At 34.8% G+C, this 21,517-nt stretch overlaps 1 protein-coding gene across 14 annotated transcripts in view; it reads right to left on the reverse strand.

Moving 5' to 3' along the window:
- Window positions 1-21,517, reverse strand: part of SLMAP (sarcolemma associated protein) — a 131,186-nt gene that overhangs the window by 40,669 nt on the left and 69,000 nt on the right. For 10 of the 14 annotated variants that reach the window (XM_019652790.1, XM_019652791.1, XM_019652789.1 and 7 more), the window contains 8 exons: window positions 20,708-20,770; window positions 16,628-16,723; window positions 16,279-16,350; window positions 14,610-14,750; window positions 13,375-13,512; window positions 12,137-12,305; window positions 11,999-12,049; window positions 11,453-11,503 (listed from right to left, as the gene is read on the reverse strand). In XM_019652790.1, the coding sequence (XP_019508335.1) occupies window positions 11,453-11,503; window positions 11,999-12,049; window positions 12,137-12,305; window positions 13,375-13,512; window positions 14,610-14,750; window positions 16,279-16,350; window positions 16,628-16,723; window positions 20,708-20,770 (781 nt within the window). The remainder of the gene's footprint in view (window positions 1-11,452; window positions 11,504-11,998; window positions 12,050-12,136; window positions 12,306-13,374; window positions 13,513-14,609; window positions 14,751-16,278; window positions 16,351-16,627; window positions 16,724-20,707; window positions 20,771-21,517) is intronic. The other 4 variants (XM_019652786.1, XM_019652785.1, XM_019652784.1 and 1 more) reach the window with 3 other exon arrangements.

A 21,517-nucleotide genomic window follows, 5' to 3' on the forward strand; every position in this document is an offset into this window, starting at 1 on the left:
GAGCTAAGCAGCTGCTGAGCTGCCAACAGGTGGCAGGATGGTTCAGCTAAAAAAAAAAAAAAAGAAAAGAAACAGAACCAAAACCCCCCTCACCCCCGCCAATGTCTTTCACATTCCCCTTTCCAATCCTGACTTTTAATTATGGTACTTAATTTTTTGTATTTCTTTATAGTCACACTACCCAAATATGCATGACTAAATAACACAATATAATTTTAGTCGTTTTGAACTTTATATAAATGGAATACTACAGTATGTATTCTGCTATGTCAGAATTCTTTCATTCAATACACCTCAGTGCATTCATCCATTTCACTACTGAAGATCTTTTGGGTTGTTTCAAACTACTGTGAATACTGAGGCTGTGAACATTCTTAAATTTGTACCTGATATGTGTACACACACACACACACACACACACACACACACACACACGGGCATTTCTGTAGGGAACCTACCAAGGAGGAGAACTGATGAGTGTATTAAGTTCAACAACATTTGAGAACCATCACCTAAGCACTTAGTTTAGTTAGAAAACGTATGATGGAGTTGCAAAAATTATCAACTCTTTCAAAGTCTGAATAAGACAGAACCAAATTTACTTCTTGGTTGATAAAAATAAATTATGTACTAACTATATTACTATGCACTCAAATTAAAAATTAAAACCAATACAAACAATGTACTCAAAAGAAGCTCAAAGGGAGCACAGGCGTGCCCCAGACTGAACCAAGTTCCTAAAGCTTAAAGAACCACTTTCCTCACAGGAGATCTACAGCTGACTGAAAGCAGAAGATAAACAGTGCTGACTATCAGGTATTGATGTTGGTTGCTTAGGGATCTTAAATAAATTGACAGAAGCGAAGAGCAGATAATATAAAAGAACTACATCATCTACTGCTGTAATCGCCAACTTGGAAAATATTTCTAAATCTCAAAGTTGGGTTTTATTCAAAAATAATGTTATGACTAAGGCACAAAATTACAGTGCTTGACACCAGACTTTTTAAATGGCATGCACACTGGTAATTAAGAAATTAATTTCTAGATTGTCAATACATATTACTTTAACAGGAACAATAAAGCTAGATCAATCAGCTTTCACTATCTTGTGACTGGGAATAAAAAGGAGGAAAACAAGTTACTTCAACAAGAAAGCTCCCACTAAATCCTCTCTAGCTCTGCAATGCCCCCCACCCCCACCCCATGTAAGTTTTCTGCCTCCCAGTTAACGTGTGTGCCAGGCATTACTTAAAGAGTGCTTAGTAAATGCGATCTCATTCAATTCTCATAATAATCCTATGAAGTAGGTACTACCATCCCATTTTATAAATGAGGATATTGAGGTTTAAAGAGGTCATACTGCCCAGAGTCATACTGCCAGTGAGGGAGCAAATCAGAATTCACATCTAGATTCCTCTGATCCAATTCTAAACATCATAAATACAAACGAGCTTAAGTAACCTAAAAGGTCACTAAAGGGAAATAAAGCAAAGAAACTGAGATTAGAATTAACATCAACATACAATCAAAGTAAAAATAAACAACCAGCATTCAACATCAAGCTGACAATTTATTTCCCTTCAGAAAGTAGCAGTTCACAAAGTAGAAACAGAGCTTTGGAACCTCATGAGGTCCTGTGAGGTTGCTAATTTTAATAATACAAATGTTCACAAGGTTATTCATTTCTGCAACAAAATAAAATTAGTTAAAGCAATTCTTGCTATAGAAGATAGTTTACATTTTCATAATAACAGTTCCGGAAGCTATTTGTTCTAATAACTAAGAATAGGGAAGAACAGAGAGGAAAAAAGTTGGAATTCAAGGATAGGTTGAAAACTAAACGACATGGGCCAATTTTAAGAACACAAAAGCAGATATTTTTTTTAAAAAAGGAACAATCTATATACCAAAACACTGCTGGCATGAATTTTAAGCCTATCTTCTGTGCAGTTATATTGGGAGAAAACCTGGTAGAAATGTTGGAAAGCTAGCTGACTGGGGAAATGACTGGTACAAATAAACAACAACCCAAAACCCTCAAATATATCCTGTATTGGACAACTACTCTCAGAGCAAAGAAACAGAAAATTAGCAACATCTAGTTTAAACTCAAGAATTTTCCTGTTATAGAGATAGGACATAAACTACTATGAGAAGGGAGGGAACCACATCAAGTATTTTCTATTCTTTGTCGTAAATAAGCGACTTACAAGTTTTAAAAAAATGAAAAAATTTTAATCTGTTTCAAGTAGAACATGCAATCAGAATAATTCAGAGATTGTTCAGAGAGGCTGATCTCATAGAGTGATGCAAGGTAAACAGCCACAAAGCCATACTGACTCAATGCATTACTCCCAATACGGCCATTTCTGTGTGAAAGCAAAGCCCTAAGAGAAAGGAGGAGGGAACAGGAGGAGCATACACAGATAGAGACTGGAATTCCAAAACGGGGGAGGGAGGCAGGGAGGAATTTTTTGAAAAATCAGGAAAAAAAACAATTAGACATGAAATATTGGGTTGTCGGGAAAATCATGACGCATTTTTGCATTGAAAAACATAGAAAAATATGTCATGATTTTCCTGACGACCCAATATTAACAGAATTAGATCCTTGCCTAATAATAATAACAACTGTTAAGTCACCTAGTGAGCATGGATTAAGAATACAAAGACATGAGGTTTATTTCAGGGCACTTATTAATGCCATCATCAAAAGGGAGATTCCCTTGTGGGAGGGCACAGTTTATCTCTACAAAGCAGACCTCAGAGGAAAGTTTCTCTGGCACTGACCAATGATGCCTTGGCCCTCGCCCAGACAGACAGCAGCAAGAGAAATCAAAGGGCAGGCGGCAGTCCAGAGAAGGCTGTCTTTCACTCCGTGCCCATGAGGTGATGGCTGGTCTCCATGCCCTTAGATTCTCCACCTTTTACTCTTTATCGCCTCACTCAGCATACAAGTTAATCAAATGACAGAGTTCAAGAAATATGTATGAAACAGACTTAGAGACGCAAAATTTAACTGAGAGGCCAGCTTTAGCAGAACACAAAAGTCTCAGTGTATTCATTAAGTTTTATGGAAAACCTTGAGTAACTAAAATTTGCAGGGAACATGGAATGTGGAATTCTCTTTAAACCAAACTTCATGCCTGAAACTCTAAAGAAGGAAATATTGCTAGAGCTTTTTAGCAAGTTTTACTAAAGTTATTGGTTAATTCTAGATTTTACATGGTGTATTTTTATATAGAAAATTTACTTCACAGTTTTGGAATTATGCAAAAGGTTATATTTAAATCTGTTTAAAATCCAATCTCTTTGCTTGGGATTAAAAGCTTTTCTCTTAAAAAACAATCAGAAGAAACAGTGTGTTTTACCATAAAAGGAAAACAAATTGAAATGTGTTCCAAGTCATTTAATTTCCTCAAAATCACCTGAAAATGGAGACAGCCAACAACCAAATCATCACTTAGGGAATTCACATACATAAACTGAAAAAAGTCTCTCAATAAATTAAAAATACAGGCAGAATCCTATGGAAGTGAACTATTTGCTTTCTAATTTTTAAAACACAAAGTGAATTTATACTATACGAGCACAGTAAATAATAAAAGCTAGGTATTTAACATTTGCTTTTTAAAAGACTGGAAACAAGAAAGTGTCACTGCTCATAGAATACGCACTTCATGTTCAAGATCATAAATCGCTTCAAGATGCCTATCAATGAAAATAATGGCAAAAAAGTTTACATGCGTTTGTCAAAAAATAATCCAAAATTGTTGCAAAAGTTCATTTGGGTAAGATTTTTGCTGATATTGCCTTGTTTGCCATAATACTTATTAAACACAACAATTTCTATCATGGCAACTGGTCGTAAAATAATGAAAATGTCCCTTCTGACAACAAACTGAACCAGAGGTAACCCTTACTATACCAATTCTGGCTATCCAAATTTAAGGAGCCAAAAAGATTTGGAAAATGTTAAGATGAAACTGGTATCCTCATTAAGCAAACTCTTACTACTTGCTACTGAAAACTCAGGGTCCAGATTCACATAATGGGCTATCCCTAGTTACCTGAACTCACAGTCCCAACTTTCACTGTTTGCTTTTAGGGACTAAATGGACTCAGGTGTCTAGAAATATTTGTATTTTTTATGCTCTTTGGTTCATTTGTTGTCCACAGAGCAGGATTTTTTTTTTTAAGCTGAGCCATCCTGCCACCTGTTGGCAGCTCAGAGGCTGCTCAGCTCAGGCCGGGAATTGAACCGCTGATGCTCAGAGCTCAAACTCTTGAGCGAGCTCTTAACCAACTGAGCCACTCTGCCAGCCCTGAGCAGGATTTTATATTCCCATTTCCCCCCACTATGTACCACATTTAGCATTTTCTCATGCCATTACATAGTCCTCTTAAACATTTTATTGGCTAATATCCCCATTGAGGGGATTGCTGTAATTTATATAACTTCTGCTCTACCTCTGAATGTTTATTTGGTCTATTTTCCTCCCCTAACTATGACCTGATAAAAGTCTCCAAACATCTCTTTCTTTATTTAAAACAAATGTTCTATGTTTTACAACTAGTCAAATATTTTACACATTTTACAATATTTTAAATGATTTTTATAAATTGTAACTTAGTAAAACATTCTTTTGATAGTTTTCTATTAATTATTTGGGCTCAAAAATAAATACCAAAAGTTCAAAATAAAGATAACATTAAAAAATGGTCACATGTAATAAAACTAAGTATAAAATCTTTCTAAAGATTTATATTTGATTATATATTCTCCTTTTAGTTGGTTTCAGTGGGTACTAATTACTTTGCCCCAAATCCCTGTAAAAGTGAGATTTAGTAATCAAAAGATAACAAAAAGATACATTAATTTTTGCTTCATGAAAAATTTTTCAAAAAAAATTTTCAAGGACACAGAAGTATGTTACATTTATTAAATAATTTGCCTCAAAGTAATATTAAACTTTACATGCAACACTATAGTCTCTAAAGTGGACAAAAACAGAAGCTCTTCTAAAACTATTGAATAAAATCCCTTAAAGCATCTCTAAGTAGTATAACATTTGATCTTTTGAGTTTGTGTCTGCTGTAATTACCAGGTTATGACTCTTACAACCCCCCAAGCGTTCCTGAGATTGGAGGGGACACACCCAAAAAATGAGTTCATGAGCATAAAAACATGGAAAACCACTCATTTCAAAAAGGAGAGCAAAGAAAAGAAAAATGTTTGACAAAGTTGTGTGTATGAAAGGAAAAAGTATTGATACCATCAATGAACTTTACCATACATACTGACCTTTCATTGTCACTAACAAGATCAAGAGAATATCTCACTCAACCTTGTGACTGTTACAAATTTAAGCAGCCATGTGATTTTCAAGTAGGAGGGAATCCACAATACTTTTGTTCAGAATTCAGCAAAGGTCTAAATCACCTCAAAAAAAAAAGCCAACCTTTCTATCTTTAAAATATTATTAAAGATAGCCTTGTACAATTTCCCAAGGGTCAGACTATAGAACAACCTGTTGCTACCCCTTCCCTAGAAAGCTCCTGCTACCCTAAGGGCCATCTTCGTATTTGACTGTCCAAACTAAATTATTGTTTTATGGCTTCATATAATCATTTATTTAAGAACCTCAAAATCCAAATCTCTGACAGAACTACAGCTTAAGTAAAAATGGTTAGTTATTACTATCTCTTATGTAGCTACACAGAAAGTTTAGGTGCTTGACATTCTATTTTATTCCCTGCTCAATAATGATTTTTAATTAACTATCTTGAAACTTCCTCTTTTTGTGTGGGCAATATGAAATGTTCACCTCCATCTGTGAAGGCGAATGCAACAGAAATATTTTTCTCCGAAGAGAAACATCAACAGAAGGAAAAGGTTCACTGCTGTACTTTGTGCACTGCTACAATAACAAACACACTGAGATCCTCATTTTTCAATTTTAGCCCCTGACTTCATTAAAATCAATGTGAAAAATACTCTGTACTCACTCTGGCATTCTATGAATTGATGAATAAAAGTGCAGTCCCCGCCACTATTTGAAAGCAAGTGCTCTAGGGCTGGCCGAGTGGCGCGATGGTTAAGAGCTGGCTTGGGATGCCACAGGGCCCCGGTTCGGATCCCACATACGAGGGCCAGTGACACTGCCCTCTACAGCTAAGATGCTGAACAACAGCTCAATCTAGAGCTGGGCTGCCCTGAGTCGCCGGCAACGGCGTAGGCTGCGGCCCCTGCTGCAGTGGGTTGCCATAAGCTACCGTGTGTAGCCAGCAGCCAGCGTGAACGGCCAGCAGTCGCAGTGAGTGGCCGTCCAGAAGCCGGCGACTGATCTGCCTCGCCCAGGGAACAGTGCAATGATAATACCAACTCGGGCCAGTGAAGCAACGTCCTCCACAACTAGACTGAAGAACAAAACGACAGCAACTTGTCTGTTCCCCTTCCCCCAATTCCCCACCACTGTTCCCATCCCCCTAATTCCCCAATAAAAATCTTTAAAAAAAAAAAGAAAGAAAGCAAGTGCTCTAATAAAGAAAGAAACACCTTTAAGAATATAGCTTGTTGCTGTGATTGAAAACCAACAGCAAAGGTAGAAAAACTGAAATGTTTTAACAGGGGTAACTCTAAACTAGACTAATAAAAGTTTAATATATTTTAATACTAATGGCAGACATATTTTGGAGTTCAAGTTAAATGACTGAAAATTGTAATTATACAAATCATTAATTTGTACCCTGAACGGTTACTTTTAAAGGTACAGTTTCTATCCAGAGCTCAAGAAAACCATAGAAATATACTGCTTTAAAAAGTTTCTCCCACTTTTAAAATACACCTTTCTCCATGAGAGCTTAATAAATAACCTTAAATAACATCAAATTTTTATATTTGTTCTTACTGAATTAATTTCCAAATGACTGTTCTCTAACAGTCCCTCTTCAAAGCTATTCATCTCAGTTAAGAGGAAAAGTATTTTAAGAATACCATAAAATAATACCTTAAACATTTTTTAAAACTGATGTAATATTTTAATTTTTACACTTTCATTTCACAAATAGTCTTCCCCTTTAAGTCACTTAATCTGTACTTCATATACTATCAAAACATTACATTGTTTATCTCTGACCAAGTCAATGCCTACACATTTTAAAATAAGAGCTTGGTAAATGGTTTTGCTCAGGTCAAACAAAATTTGTTTTTGTTTTTTTTAATGGGTGCAGAGAATCAGAATCTAATATAATAGTTTAATAAAAGTTTCAGCCCTTTTCTTATAATAATCTTTACTTTGATTCAAAGAGTTAACTTCTAACTCTGGATAACACTCTTCAATTACAGATTTGTATCTTTCAAAACTACCAAATAGACTTTGGAAGTTCAACAGTTAAAAATATCCTCCATAGGGCTGGCCGAGTGGCTCAGTTGGTTAAGAGCTCACTCAAGAGTGCGAGCTCTGAGCAACAGCGGTTTGATGCCCGGCCCGAGCTGAGCTGCTGCTGAGCTGCCAACAGGCAGCAGGATGGCTCAGCAAAAAAAAAAAAAAAAAAAATCCTCCATGATGACTACTTGGAACGTGTGAAAGCACTCAAACCTATCAAAGAGGACAATGAGTTAGTAGTACCACTCTAACTGTAAAATGTAAAAACCTTTTTTTCTCTTCTCCCTGTCAACCCATTTCACCCCTCTTCATCTCAACTTTGCTTGAAAGGCAGGCATCTCCTACTCTGATCTCTCCTCAACCTCTCTTGGCATCCTTACTGACAGCCCTCTTCTTTACTTTTATACTCAAATCTATCATTATCCTTTATCTAGTTACATGTATACAGAACCTCCAGTCTACAGTCACCACCAGTAAAAGACAAAAACATGGGGGAAAAGGTTGATAAAACTCATGTTTTAGAGACCAATGCATTACATACTTAGAATAAATACAATATAGTCCCAAAAAGAAACAAAAAAAGGCTAACTGCAATAGAAATATGAAATTAAACAAAAAAATCTAATACATAGCATTTGCCAAATGAAGCCAAAAAAATCCTAAACAGGAACCCTCAGTTAAACAGTAATTACCAAGATAAGATAAAAAGTTGTTTTACATAAAGCCCATCTAAGCTATAACATTTTCATAACTCAAACTATACAAACATCACTGTTAAATACGAAAACTCATTTGAAACCAAATTTTAACTTCATTAAAGGATTTGAGAAAACTTATTTGAAACCAACTTTCAGACTAACATCACAGGACTTTAGATGACATTTATTAATGCAGGACATGCCAACATCACTCCACAAGTCCCAAGTCACCCTTCTATCTACTCTGATTTTAATATTTGGACACTACATTAAAATATTTCATATACTAGTTTAGATAAAATGCAAGATTATTATCAAAGATGCCTTCCACAAAGGCATCTAAGACACATGAGAGAAAAGCCTTTCAGATAATATATGTAAAGAATTTGGATCATGACACTTTTAATATTCCATTACTTGAATTCTTGCCCTTGGGGACTCACTTTGCTAAAACGATAAAAGATGTCACTGCAAAAGGAATCAGATGCTGATGAGGGAGAACAGTGTGCCTATGATACTACATAGGGTTATAGGAAATGTGAGGAAAAAGACAGATACGGAAACATAACAGAGAGCTGCAACACTTAAAATTAGTCTTATTTATACATATAAGTTTTCTATGAATTTTGATTTTCTATACCTGTGTTGTCCAATACAGTAACCATTAGCCACATATGGCTACTGAGCTCTTAAAATGTGAGATGTGCTAAGTGTAAAATAAATATACATGGCTTTCAAAGACTTCCTAAGGAAAAAAGAATGTGAAATACTTCATTTATAATAATTTAATATTGACTACATGTTAAAACAATATTTTGGATATAGCGGATTAAATTATTAAAATAAATTATTAAAATTTTACCTATTTATTTTTATATTTCTAACATAGTGATCAAAAAATTTTAAAGTATATATGTTGCTCTCATAATATTTCTATTAGAGAGCACTTTTCTATACCCTGTAAGATATATTCAAATTATATTTCTTAGACAAGATACAACAAAAAAAAAACAATTACAGTACAAACCTGTGCTTATAGCAGCTATGTTAGATTGAAGTAATTTCAAAAATAGGGTTTACTGGAGAAGTTTAATCTTAACATCTCCAGACATTTTTGAAATATTCTCTTACAACTATACTTGGTTCTCTTTCTACTAATTAAAGAGTAATTTTAGTTAAAATCATATCTGACAGCCCATTATGACTATTGACTTTGGTAATAGCGGAGTACTTGATAATTGGTTTGTTATTATATCACCAATAACAAATGATTCAGAATAGATCCATCTTATTCCAAAGTCCATTCTGTAACGAAATCTAGTATATTGAAGTTTTTATGCAGGTATTTACCACTCAGTTTCTTTAAAGTTATTCTATTAGTCACTCGCACATTATTCAATTTATCAACACTAAAAGAAAAAAACATGGGGCCTGCGGAGTGGCTCAGTTGGTTGAGAGCATGAGCTCTGACCAAGAGGGTCACGGGTTTGATTCCCCATAGGCCAGTGAGCAGTGCCCAAGCTGAGCTGCTGCTGAGCTGCCAACAGGTGGCAGGATGGCTCAGCTGGTGAGAGCACGTGCTCCTAACAACAAAGCTGCCAGTTCAACTCCCACATGGGATGGTGGGCACCTTGAGCTGAGTGGCCACAAGCTGCCGATGGGCAGCTGGATGGAGACTGGACTTGGAGCTGAGCTAGCTGTGCCCTCCACAACTAAAATTGAAGGACAACAACTTGGCTGTTCCCCTTCCCCAATTCCCCAATAAAAAAATCTTTTAAAAAAATAAAAATAAAAATAAACAAAGCAGCAAGGGAAAAATAATTATAGCAAGGAGTGCCTTAAAGTACCCAAAATATCTTATGTAGTCTTAAATCAAGCAGTGTCTACAACTACTCTCATATATATCTATTAGAACTGGCAAAAAATTTTAAGCAGTAATTTGATAACTCTAAATAGGATAAAGATGGTTCAGTATATATAAAAGGATTCTCTTAACTGAAGGAATAGCATATTCCCAGCTTGAGTTAACACTAACATTAATAAATGTATGATCAAATCAAAAGGATGATAGATTTGAATAAAAACTGTACATGCCAGAAAGACAAAAAAAGGCGAAATACAACAGAAAACATAAATTAATTTAAGGATGACAAGCTTTTAGAAGATGAGGATTAAGTCATTTGACATATGTACGCTGCATATACTTAATAAACAGAAATTAGTAATATTGGTACAATGAATATAAACTATACCTTTAAAAATTCTCAAACTGAAACTCAAACTGGAATTTTAAATGTCAATATAGTTTACAAAACATATACAGAATAGTCAAATAACAATGATTAATGAAACTTCTAAAAAATTTAGTTTCAAATTTTATTATACATTCAGTATTAGGTCTTGACCTTGCAGCTTACATATATATGATTACCTGAGCCTATTTTGCTAGTACTTGATTAAAAGCCAACCAAACAAACAAAAACAAAACTAACAAAAAAAGTACCTCCTAACTGTATCAGAGTTTGGTTGCTGCTTAAGAACTACAAAGATATCCCGTGAAACATGGAAAAAATATTTAATAAGAAGTTCTAGGTATCGACCTTGATATCGTCCACTAACTTCTGTATAAAAACTGATATGAGAGGCACATAGATTTGCAAACACAGACAACAGTTTTATTCATTCTGTACTTCAAGCATTTAATGCAGAATCTGGCACATAGCTGGTGCTCAATTAATGCTGGATGGATGGGGAGGGGTGGAGTGTGTGGGATCTTTGTGACTGAAGGGACTTAGAAGCCACTGGATAAAAAGTACCCCATGCAGTAGTAGGAAAACCAATAGTGGCTGTAGATTTTTGGCAAGAGGTAACCTACGTTATCCAGAAGAAAGGGTTATAGTACCAAGAGCTAATAATGGATTTTTCAGATGGTAGAAATCACTGTCCCTGTTTTCTCTGATCTATGAAACAGATGGATAAGAAAGCAGTTTCTGACATGTTCAAGGGCTCAGTGGGCTTCTACATAAACTCATGGCCAGGAAACAAATATTAACAACGGGGGCCAATTATTCCCAGGAAGCATTACTTGATGGAAGAAAATTACAGTACAGTTCTTTGAAAAAATATAGTGGGGGGAAAGCTATATTATTTTCTTATTATTTGAATAATTAGAAATTCCATCCAACATAGGATATCTAACCACAGATTATGGTATTGAGAATTACAAAACAAAGGGATTCAATGGTCTATGAACAGCATGCTTTTCATTCCAAACACTTAAAACCTTAAAACCCTGACTTCTCTATCCTGCTTAAATAGTAAAAGGATATCATGAAAGAAAAATATTTAAGTTTTTTACACTACCTTTTTCTGTGTTCCCATTTATTTTAGGTAAGAAGTCATCAACTTGTATCCCTAGGATTAAGACAGTGTATCATTGCCTGATCAAAGAAAGTATTACTTTAAAACTGGTCTCAAGTGTAACCATGGCATTTTGTATTCCTACTTACATTAACTGTATAGAACACTTTAAATTTATTTTTACAAGGGTTCAAATTGTCATATGCAATCAACTCAGAGAAAAGGCTACAGCTGCTATAACAGTAGCCTTCCAATGAATCTCAAAACAACAAAAAAAGGATCCTGTTGTTCATGTATTTTTCTAATTTGAATACCTCTGTAGAATGACTCAGACGCAGAAATTTCATTCATCTCAAGGACTAAACAATGGTGCCCACTGGTGGTAATCAAACATATTTTTAAAGGGAATTTTCTGAAAGAGTGTAGACACTTTCTACCTAACATGTAAAACATCACTTTTAAAGAAAATAAGTCCCCAATATGAGATAGTCAACATCAAAAGTTTAATGATAAAGTTCAGCTTTAAATAAGAAATTTGATGACACCTACCTAAGCTGCTGCATTCTTTAAGAGTTTTCTCCTGAAGATGTTCTAACCGTACTGTAAATAAAAGTCCAAGAAAAAGGTATTTCACAGATAAAAAGAAAAAATATCAAATCAAATCAATTTCTGGATTAGCTAATTTACCTTGTAAAGCTGTTAGCCTTTCATTGGTGAAGTCATTATCAGCTTGTAAAGCTTCTATTTTTGCCTGGAGTTCCTGTTCTTTTTCTTCCATTTCATCTATTTTATGTTGTAATTCTTTTTTCTCAGCTTGTCCTTTCTGTTGGATTTCCTCTTGTTTTCCCTCTGCTACCTGTTGAGAAAGAAACAGAAAATTTAGTTATTTAATAAAACCTGACCTTGTTTAAAGAGGCCTAAAGCAGGACTCCTTTTATTCACGAAAGTCCTAAGAGGGAGATTTAATTTATAGAACATATTTGTAAATATCAAAACGATGTCAGAAATGATCTGCACTGAGGTCATGGCTCCGTATGACCTCGGAGAGAAAAACTTGGAGCAAGCAAACAGCTCAATACACACAGAGCTAAAGTGGTCAAAATGAAAAATGCCACATTTTTAAAAAGGGAAATAAGATTTTCCCCTGAAATTACTATTGTTTCAGTTAGACTTTTAAGTTCTAAAATGTAACTTATTCTAAAAATTTTTTTAAAAATTACATTTAACTAAAGGAATGATGGTTATAAGCATTTTTCAAAACAACTTCATTTTAACAAAACCTTTAAAACTACTATAAGTTAACCCAACCACAGAGAGGGAAGGTATGCTCTCTTCTTCTCTAACAAATGTATATCTTCTAGCCACTCAATCCATGATTCATAAAGATGGGTCTTCACAAACTCAGTTATAACATCTGAAAGGACCAACTAGCCATCACCTATGGTCTCAACTGTCCTTATCCTAAAGGTCCTACAGCTACAGGGAGCTGCAGCTGAAGCAGAATCAACAGCATCCCAAAAGGCTACAGGGTTCAAGCAGACCATTCCAACGTTCCTTCTGGGCTTGTTCCAGCACTAACAAAGCTGGGCCCTGATTTGGGGACTGCCTACAGATGAGCAGATTCAAACTGTATAAAAGTCTGAATATCTTGGGTTTTGCTGATTTTCATCCACTTCTTGTTATATATCAAAAGATGCCTATTGTAAAGTGCTATTTCCACCCAGAGGAAATATGTCAGCTTTTATAGACTATCTGTGACACTGGGGTTTGGGCTAAATGGAATACAAACACCTTATTTTTACTACAAATTTCAACCATTTTCAAATTTTACATCAATAACTACTTGGCAATAGCTAAACTCTTAAGCTATCCAGTGTGCTAAGGACAATTAACTTAATACACTTTCAGGTTGCATAAGTACATACCTTTAATTTATCAGACAAATCTTTAATCTCATTAACTGCTCCATTATATTTATTGGCTAATTCTCTTAATTCTTCCTGAGTCCGTTCATTCATTTCTTTCAGGTGGGTACATTCATCTTCTGTATTACTCAGACTTCGCTGCAATTCAAGTTTATAGGCAATTGAGAATAAATGTACATCCTAAATTCAATTTATAAAAAGTATAACTATGGGCTGTTCTAAATCAACATCTGCCCTGGACTTTATATAAGTCTGAGTTACATAATATAAGGATTTCAATTTACTTCAGATAAATGCTAAAACAGAAACTACAACTAAGAATGAAAACAAAACAAAACAAAAAAACAGCGATAGGGAGGAGAGGATGGTAACTTTATATAATTACAATTTTTTTTTTTTAAGCTGAGCTATCCTACCACCTGTTGGCAGCTCAGTGGCAGCTCAGCTCGGGCTGTGAATCAAACCGGTGACCCTGTTGCTCAGAGCTCACACTCCTGAGTGAGCTCTTAACCAACTGAGCCACTCAGCCAGCCCATATAATTACACTTTTAAAAGGCCATTGAGTACAACTTTTATTTAGTCTTGAAAATATTTTAAGCCTATCCATTCTTGAAAGTAAGTTTAATAATATGCAGCAATCAATTTAATAAGAAAATTATAAGCTAGAAACTTTCTTTCCTTGCATGTCAAATTAATGACATGACAGTGAATCAGTAACTATGGGATGGGGCTATTACAGAAACTATCCTTATACTAAGGTATGTTTACTATTTAGTTTACAATGAGCATTTTAACTAAATCTAGGAACAGATAACTTCTGTAATTTTGCATTGGAGGATGGGTAAAGTAAGAACGATTGGTGTAAATTCTCTGCGTTACACCGGTTATCCTCAACCGGAAGAAAAGCAAAACTAGGTGACAGGAGATCAATTCCCTGGTGCATATTACGGTCCACTGTGTGGAGGATGAATCCTAAGCAGAGTACAAATATTAAGATTCCCTGATTATTAGGCTTTTATCTCCTCAATCATCAAACTAGGGACCATAAGTACCAGAACTTCCATGGTTATGTTGAGAATTCCTGACAATGAAAAAGCATACTGCTCCTTCCCACCTCATAGACAGGAAATATTTCCTATACAATAATATCAAACTTCAAAATGTCCTAAAATGTTAGCAATTTTAGGCTAAAACTTTAAAATCATATATATTTAATATTTGTTAAACTGAAATACCTCAACTTCTGAAAGTTTTCTAACCACTTCAATTTTCTCCTGAAGAACCCGCCTCAGGGACTCTTTGGCTGTCGTCTCATAGTTGTGTTTATCTTCCTGTAATGCTATGAGTTCCTTCCGTAAACTATCTTCTGTTTGATTCTAGGATTAAATGATATTTATAATTATAGCCAAGTTATTTTTTTAAAGTATTTACCATTTGAAAAAATAACACATTATGATGCTCTTTGAATTCTATATTAAGGTAACTCCAAACACAAATGATGTTGGCCCTGTATTAATTGAAGCTGTATTTAAAAGATGCATTAGTAAATTATGCCTTCACAAATAATTCACACTTCCAATAGAGAAAAAAAAAAAATCAAAGGAGATTGAGAATTCCTCTCAAATATACAAATGAATTAACTCTTCTATTTTTCATATGCCCTATAAGCCACAATACTTAACATTTGTGGGCAAAATAATCTATTACCTTCAAAGGGCCCATGCATTTTATTTGAGATTTTTTTTTTTTTAAGTAAACAGACTCAACTCCATGTGGGGATATTTTTTTAGCTGAGCCATCCTACCACCTATTGGCAGCTGTTAGCAGTTCAGCTTGGACTGGGAATTGAACCGGCAACCCTGTTGCTCAGAGCTCACACTCTTGAGCGAGCTCTTAACCAACTGAGCCACTCGGCTGGCAAAAGGCCCATACATTTTAAAACAATGGTTAAACCAAAATGAATAAGAACACCATGGGGGAAAAAGTTGATTCGTCTGAGGCAGGAAATGTACAAGATAAGCCTGGAACATCTTGTCTGATAAGACAGCAGGAAGCTATCAAAGACTGGTAGGGCTCTATTAAAAGGGCTCAGGTGCCAACATGAAGAAGTTCCCATGGATCAAAGATGGGGTAATTTAAGCATCAATAATAAAAACAAATTTAATAGGTCAAAACACATCAAATATATTTAATTCTAAGTTGGGGAAAAAACAGCTTATGTTCATTCTTTGGTGGATGAGAAGGAACCAATTGATTATTTAGAAATCTAGTAAATAAAGGGAGAAAACCATTTATCCTAATTTTCCTAACGAAAATGTACCTCAAGCTAACCAAACAGTTTATGAGAAGTTTCTCTTTATAGAAGTAATCCAGCTAATAAATTAAGGAATGACAGAACTACCCATCACCATTTTTGGAACACTTAATAAAATAATGGGTCTAGGCAAAAATCATTAACAATTGTTAATACCTTAAAAGAAAGAAAACTAGACATCATGGTGTCTCCGAGTGAAAGTACACAATACCACCCATGAAGTGTTTTAGAAAAAAAAAGAATTGAACCTAAATCAGATCAAATCTCTAGATCAAACTACCAGTTTATGGTGTGATGGGGGAGCTAGAAGAATGTTTAAATACAATCCAGACTGAGAGACGCTATAGAGGACAAATGAGCCAGATTCTCCAACGAATATCAACTGTGATGGAAAAAACACAGAGATGTACATGGGTATTCACTATACAATTCTTTCTACTTATGTTTGGAGTTTTCCATAATGACAAAAGACTTAAAAGAATGGTGAAAATGTATAAATATTTTTGCATGTACTCAAAATGAGAGTCAAAGAAATGAAGCTACATAAAAAACTATGCATTTTTCTTCATGTACTTGAGATTAATACCTACTTTGGAGCATGCCTGTAATTGGTTTCCCATAACTTCTAACCGTGATAAGAGTCTATCTTCATCTATTAAAGCCTGTTGAAGAAAAATTAAATATAAATAAAAATCCTAGAGTAATTAAAAAATAACATATATCAAAAAGGTTGCTATTGCTAAAATAAAGATAGAAAATCATAAAATTAACCAACATCCAGTGTAAAATGCTAAATTTTCAATATTTGTTCATTCGGAAATAACTTTGCCTGTTAACTACAAAATTTTATTAAAAAAAATTTAGTTTTAGTTGAATCAACATGTAAGGGATATTAAACTATGATTAAATGCTTCTTGTATATAAAGACAACTGGAATACCTGCCAACTGGTATCGGAAGCCTCTTGGGTGATGGCTAGTAGCCGCTGAAGCGTGGCTAACTTCTGTTCCAACATCTGTTCCCGATGTAAGGCCTCCTAATATTATAAATCACAGAAGAGATTCTAATAAACTCAGATGACTCCTTTGAAGAATAATCGATTTTTAGCACACTCTGAAAATATTCTCATATTACATTCCACTTTGTACCTTGCTTTCAAACTTGATAAATCTACTTTGTAAAAATATATATAGGCCACATCATTTTAACCTCATTCTTGAGCTGTGAGTACTGCTGTTAAGGGTGCTCTAGCTGTAACTTCCCCTATAACAGAAAACAAGTCACCTTGTTTTCTTTTTATGCATAATTCACAAGAGTGCGTTAAAAAAACAACCAAAAAAACACCTACAGCAGAATAATCCAACAAGTGTTTTTAATCCTGCATTTTATAGAAATCAATCAATCAATCTATCAATCTCATAACAAACTCATTCCAAACTAAGCCAAAACAATCTGGTCAGTAGCAAATACATCTTGATGGCTTAGCTGCATAGTTATGAAAGCGAAAATAAAAACATCATTTAATTTTTCCTTTTTAAAATGTTGTATATATATATAAATACATATATGCTATTTTTAAAAAGAGAAGCTGCTTCACTCACAAAGCCTATTGCATTTTCAGGTGTTTTGATTCTCTCTGTGAGTGTATACCACTTAGCAGCAATTAAATATGCCAAAAGTAAGAGTTCACCAACTGCTGATTCAGTGCAATTAAGGGGTCAAAGAGTTATGTAACTACTTGGCAGCTCCAAAGGAGTATTTTTACAGAGAAAGACTCTGGCAAGTAAAGTAAAGCCTTATCTCTAAGTCACTTGTTAACATTTGATTGCTGTCAAGAGGATATCCTTCACTGGAAGTCAAGGTGAAAATGCTCACACAGCATTCAGTTGTGGTTTTGGCACATCTTTAAATTTCTCTTTCTTCTATTTCTGTCATTATCTAAAGAAGAACACTTACTACCCTAATACCTATGAGCCACTTCAACAAAGAAGTATATGCCTCAAACACAGTACTTGAGGTTTAAAGCATGCACTTATTGCTCCACATCCTTGATAAATAATGATTAGGGAAAAGCTGGTCCAATTAGAGTTGGAGGTACTGTTTTTTAATATAACTCTAAAAGTATATATTAAGGAATCTAATAAAAGCCATACTGCCTCAGAACCCACATTAAAACAAAGCTTATATACTTACAAGCGACTAGTTGCCAAGTTTATTTTAAACTTCTAGAATATTCCTAATATTTAGAAAATTACACTCATGCTGCAAAAAGTTTTATTTAAAAGCAAACCACCAAATAACCACTATTTCCACTAGATGGTGTAATTTCACTTTTTTTTAACTCAATTCCATTTAGGGTTTCGTAACTCCAGGAACCACATCCTAACAGAAATTTCATACTTCCAGGAATGGATTTTTAGTTCTAAGGCATGAAATGCATCTATTACAGTTTTTATTCAAAAGATTTGCAATTTGCATCAAAGCTTCAGCAATTCAAAAAGTTGTATACAGAAAAGACAATGCAGTATAATTTTCTTTCAAAGAATGAAAAAGAACAGTGAAAAAGATTATGCCTACTATGAATATTCAAAGAACTGACAAGAAAGTTAGAGTACTGGAATAAGTAAGACAGGTGGATAGATTCACAGTCCATAATGACTAGTAACTTTATTTTTATTTTATTTTATTTTATTTTATTTTTTTAAATAATAAAATGGTTACATGGTTGTTTAGCTGTTAGCTTTATTATAGAAAAGCCTAAACAGTGTATGGTTGTTTTTTTTTAAATATCAAGTGGGTCATCTGCCTATAAGAGTCTTGATTATATTATCAAAGGCTCATCCTGGCAGAAGTGTACTGATTGGTCAAAGACACCTGAAGAGGCCAAGCCCCCATGAAGTCACAAAATTTCACCCTCACAGGCCCCCAAATCCCTGGACCAAGGAGTGCCAACTAAACCCTAATTTAGAGAAATATTAACTACAATATATCCTGGGCTAACTGGCTTTCTTAGAAACTATTTTGTATAATCCCTGTCTCCAGGACAATATCCTGCCTCTTCTGCCTCATGACTGAATTGGGGATTGACTGGACACCAGACAATTTTGACTTCCTGAGCTTTCTTTTCTTCTAGCGAAGCCGCAAAAATCCTTTTTAAGGAAGGAAAATAAAAAACGATCCATTCACCTAACTCTGCCCTCTCTAGGATGGAGAGTCCCAGGAGTTGGATAAAGAAAATGCCCAAAAGGGAGTGCCTGCCTGTCCCAGCGGGGTGTAAAAGGGGGTGCTAACTGGGGTCAGCGAAGAAGCAACAGCCTCACAAAACATCCTCATGGGACAGGAGCCCTTTCAGCAGAGCATGGAAGAAACGTACCCCCTTGGAGGGCCCAGCGCTTGTGTTTCTCCACATATTTTAATCGATATTCGTGGAGCCCTAACAATCCGGCTTTCACTATGACTAGTAACTTTAGTGTATAGCCTTGGGAAACGAGCCCTATATTTCATATATGAAAAATGAAGGTTAGACTAAATCTCAAAGTTTATTTCCACCTCTAAATATAAGAAAGATCTAGGCCAATTAATGTGCCTTCCTAGTGAATAGTAAACAACTACTAACATTTATGGCATACATTCCATGGACCAAGCATTGTTGTGTTTGTCATATATTAATTCATTTATTCTTCACAGCTCTGTGAGGTGTTATTACTATACCCATATTACAGGAAAATGAGGCACAAAAGGGTTAAACAACTTTCCGAACAGGTCACAAGTTAAAGCCACAGAGCAAGTCTAGGGAATTCGGGCCAGAGTCTGTGCTTTTAAACATTCCACTAAACTGCAAGTGTTTAAAGCTGCTTTCCTATGTTACCATTACCTTATGCCCCGTGGAAGATAAGATCTGATTAATATAGCGATAATTTTTTGTTTATTTCCACAGATGTGTGCGTTCTTTTTTTTTTTTTTTAGCTGAGTCATCTTGCCACCTGTTGGCAGCTCAACGGCTGCTCAGCTCGGGCCGGGAATGGAACCAGCAACCCTGTTGCTCAGAGCTAGACATGTACATTCTTAACTGAGGTAGAACTACTCTTATTGATTCCTATAAATGAATGTAGGGACCCAGGGACACTGGTTTGGTCCTAGGTTTTAAATAAAAGGCAACCGAAGACCTACACCTATAAAGTGACTCACCCAAGGTCACAAAACTCATTGAGCAGCAGAGCCAAGGTAAAAACCTCAATCTCTGAATTCCTGATTCAGGGTTTCCTTAACTATGCTCCCTCACCAGAATAATAAGAACCATAACCCATCCCAAATCTATCAAAACCAGAAAAAACAAACAAACCATTTGTTTCCTTATTAGAGATTTGTATGGCCCTTTAAGTATGGTATTAATTTCCATTCCTAGTATCCATCCTATCAAGAAATCTTTTCATAAATCCAGCAGCACAGCATAGTCAGTAAGGGCAGAGACTCTGAGGTCTGACTGGGTTCAAATTCCAGCTTTACCACATACTAGGTGTGTGATATTGTGTAAATCATTTAGCCTTCCTGTCCCTCAGTTACTCCATCTATACAAATGAGAATAAAATACATACCTTATAGAATTGTTGCAAGGATTAAATGAATTAATATAGGTAAAGTGCTAGACTAGAGTCTGGCATATAAGTGCTATATAATTATTTGCTATTTCTATCATATTAAGCAACCAAAATCTCTCTAGGTTTAATTTTATTTAAAAGTCATCTACAGATAAAGAACTATTTTTGAACTTCCTCACATTTGAAGGGAAAAAACTTTTCTTGTACAGAATCTTATCTTCTCTAGACTTAGCAATCCTGATTCTTTTTTCTTAAGACCTATTTTTAATCCTTTTATTATTTTGAAAAGATATTTATTTTGTACTTACATTCAACCAATATTTCTTAAGCCTATATTTGATATTTGTGAACTAGCAAAATAAAAAACCTAAATTGTTTAATTTTGCTTTTAAAGACTAAGAATTTTCAAGATTTACTTTTACCTGTAGATATTGAGAAAGCTGGAATAGTTCCTGAGAGTACATACTTGGAGTGTTAGCAGCAACCTAGAAACAAAATGACATTATGTCAATAGTCATGCAAAATATTTATGAAAGACATTAAAGCCAAACCAAGTCCTTAAAATGTCTATTTACTGAAATATGCAAAATAAAAATTATTTTTCAAATTAACCAATTCCTTTAGTTCTAAAAACATTTCTGCCCCATGTCTAGAATTTGTAAATGGTATTATATTATGTGACCAGTTTGATATTTATAAGTAGAGTGATGCAACAAATGCTACTCATGAAAACATTCCTTAATAAACCAAATCACAAACTTATAGCACAAAGGCTATACAGCCTTTCCTTAATCCAGAAATAATATCTCCTAAATCAACAGCGCTACATTTTCCCCCTTTCAAATTTATATTTAAATAGTTCTTCAATATGTCAGCAAGTCACAATTCATTTAGAAGTAGCCATCTTCAGAAGATATTTGTATGTGGGGGTGTGGGGAAGTGGCAGAACATGAAATATAACACTGTGTCCAACCGCCAGGGGCAATGAAAATAGTTTTGTCTTTTTTTTCCCCTCTTTAAACTATGGGTGGGTTTTAAGAAGGAAAAGATGGGAAATAATGGTGTTTAAACATTACGAATCACAGTCAAATGCTTAGACCTCAAGAGTATAAGAACAAGTACCTTTTATAAGGGGGTGGAATATAAAACCATAGTATTCAAAAGGAAAAATGAAAACAAAAGAACAAAAAACCAACAATGAAAAGAAGGGCAGTGACAGGTTGCTGTAACAT

The sequence above is a fragment of the Hipposideros armiger genome, unplaced genomic scaffold (assembly GCF_001890085.2).
Source record: "Hipposideros armiger isolate ML-2016 unplaced genomic scaffold, ASM189008v1 scaffold_187, whole genome shotgun sequence".
NCBI lineage: Eukaryota > Metazoa > Chordata > Mammalia > Chiroptera > Hipposideridae > Hipposideros > Hipposideros armiger.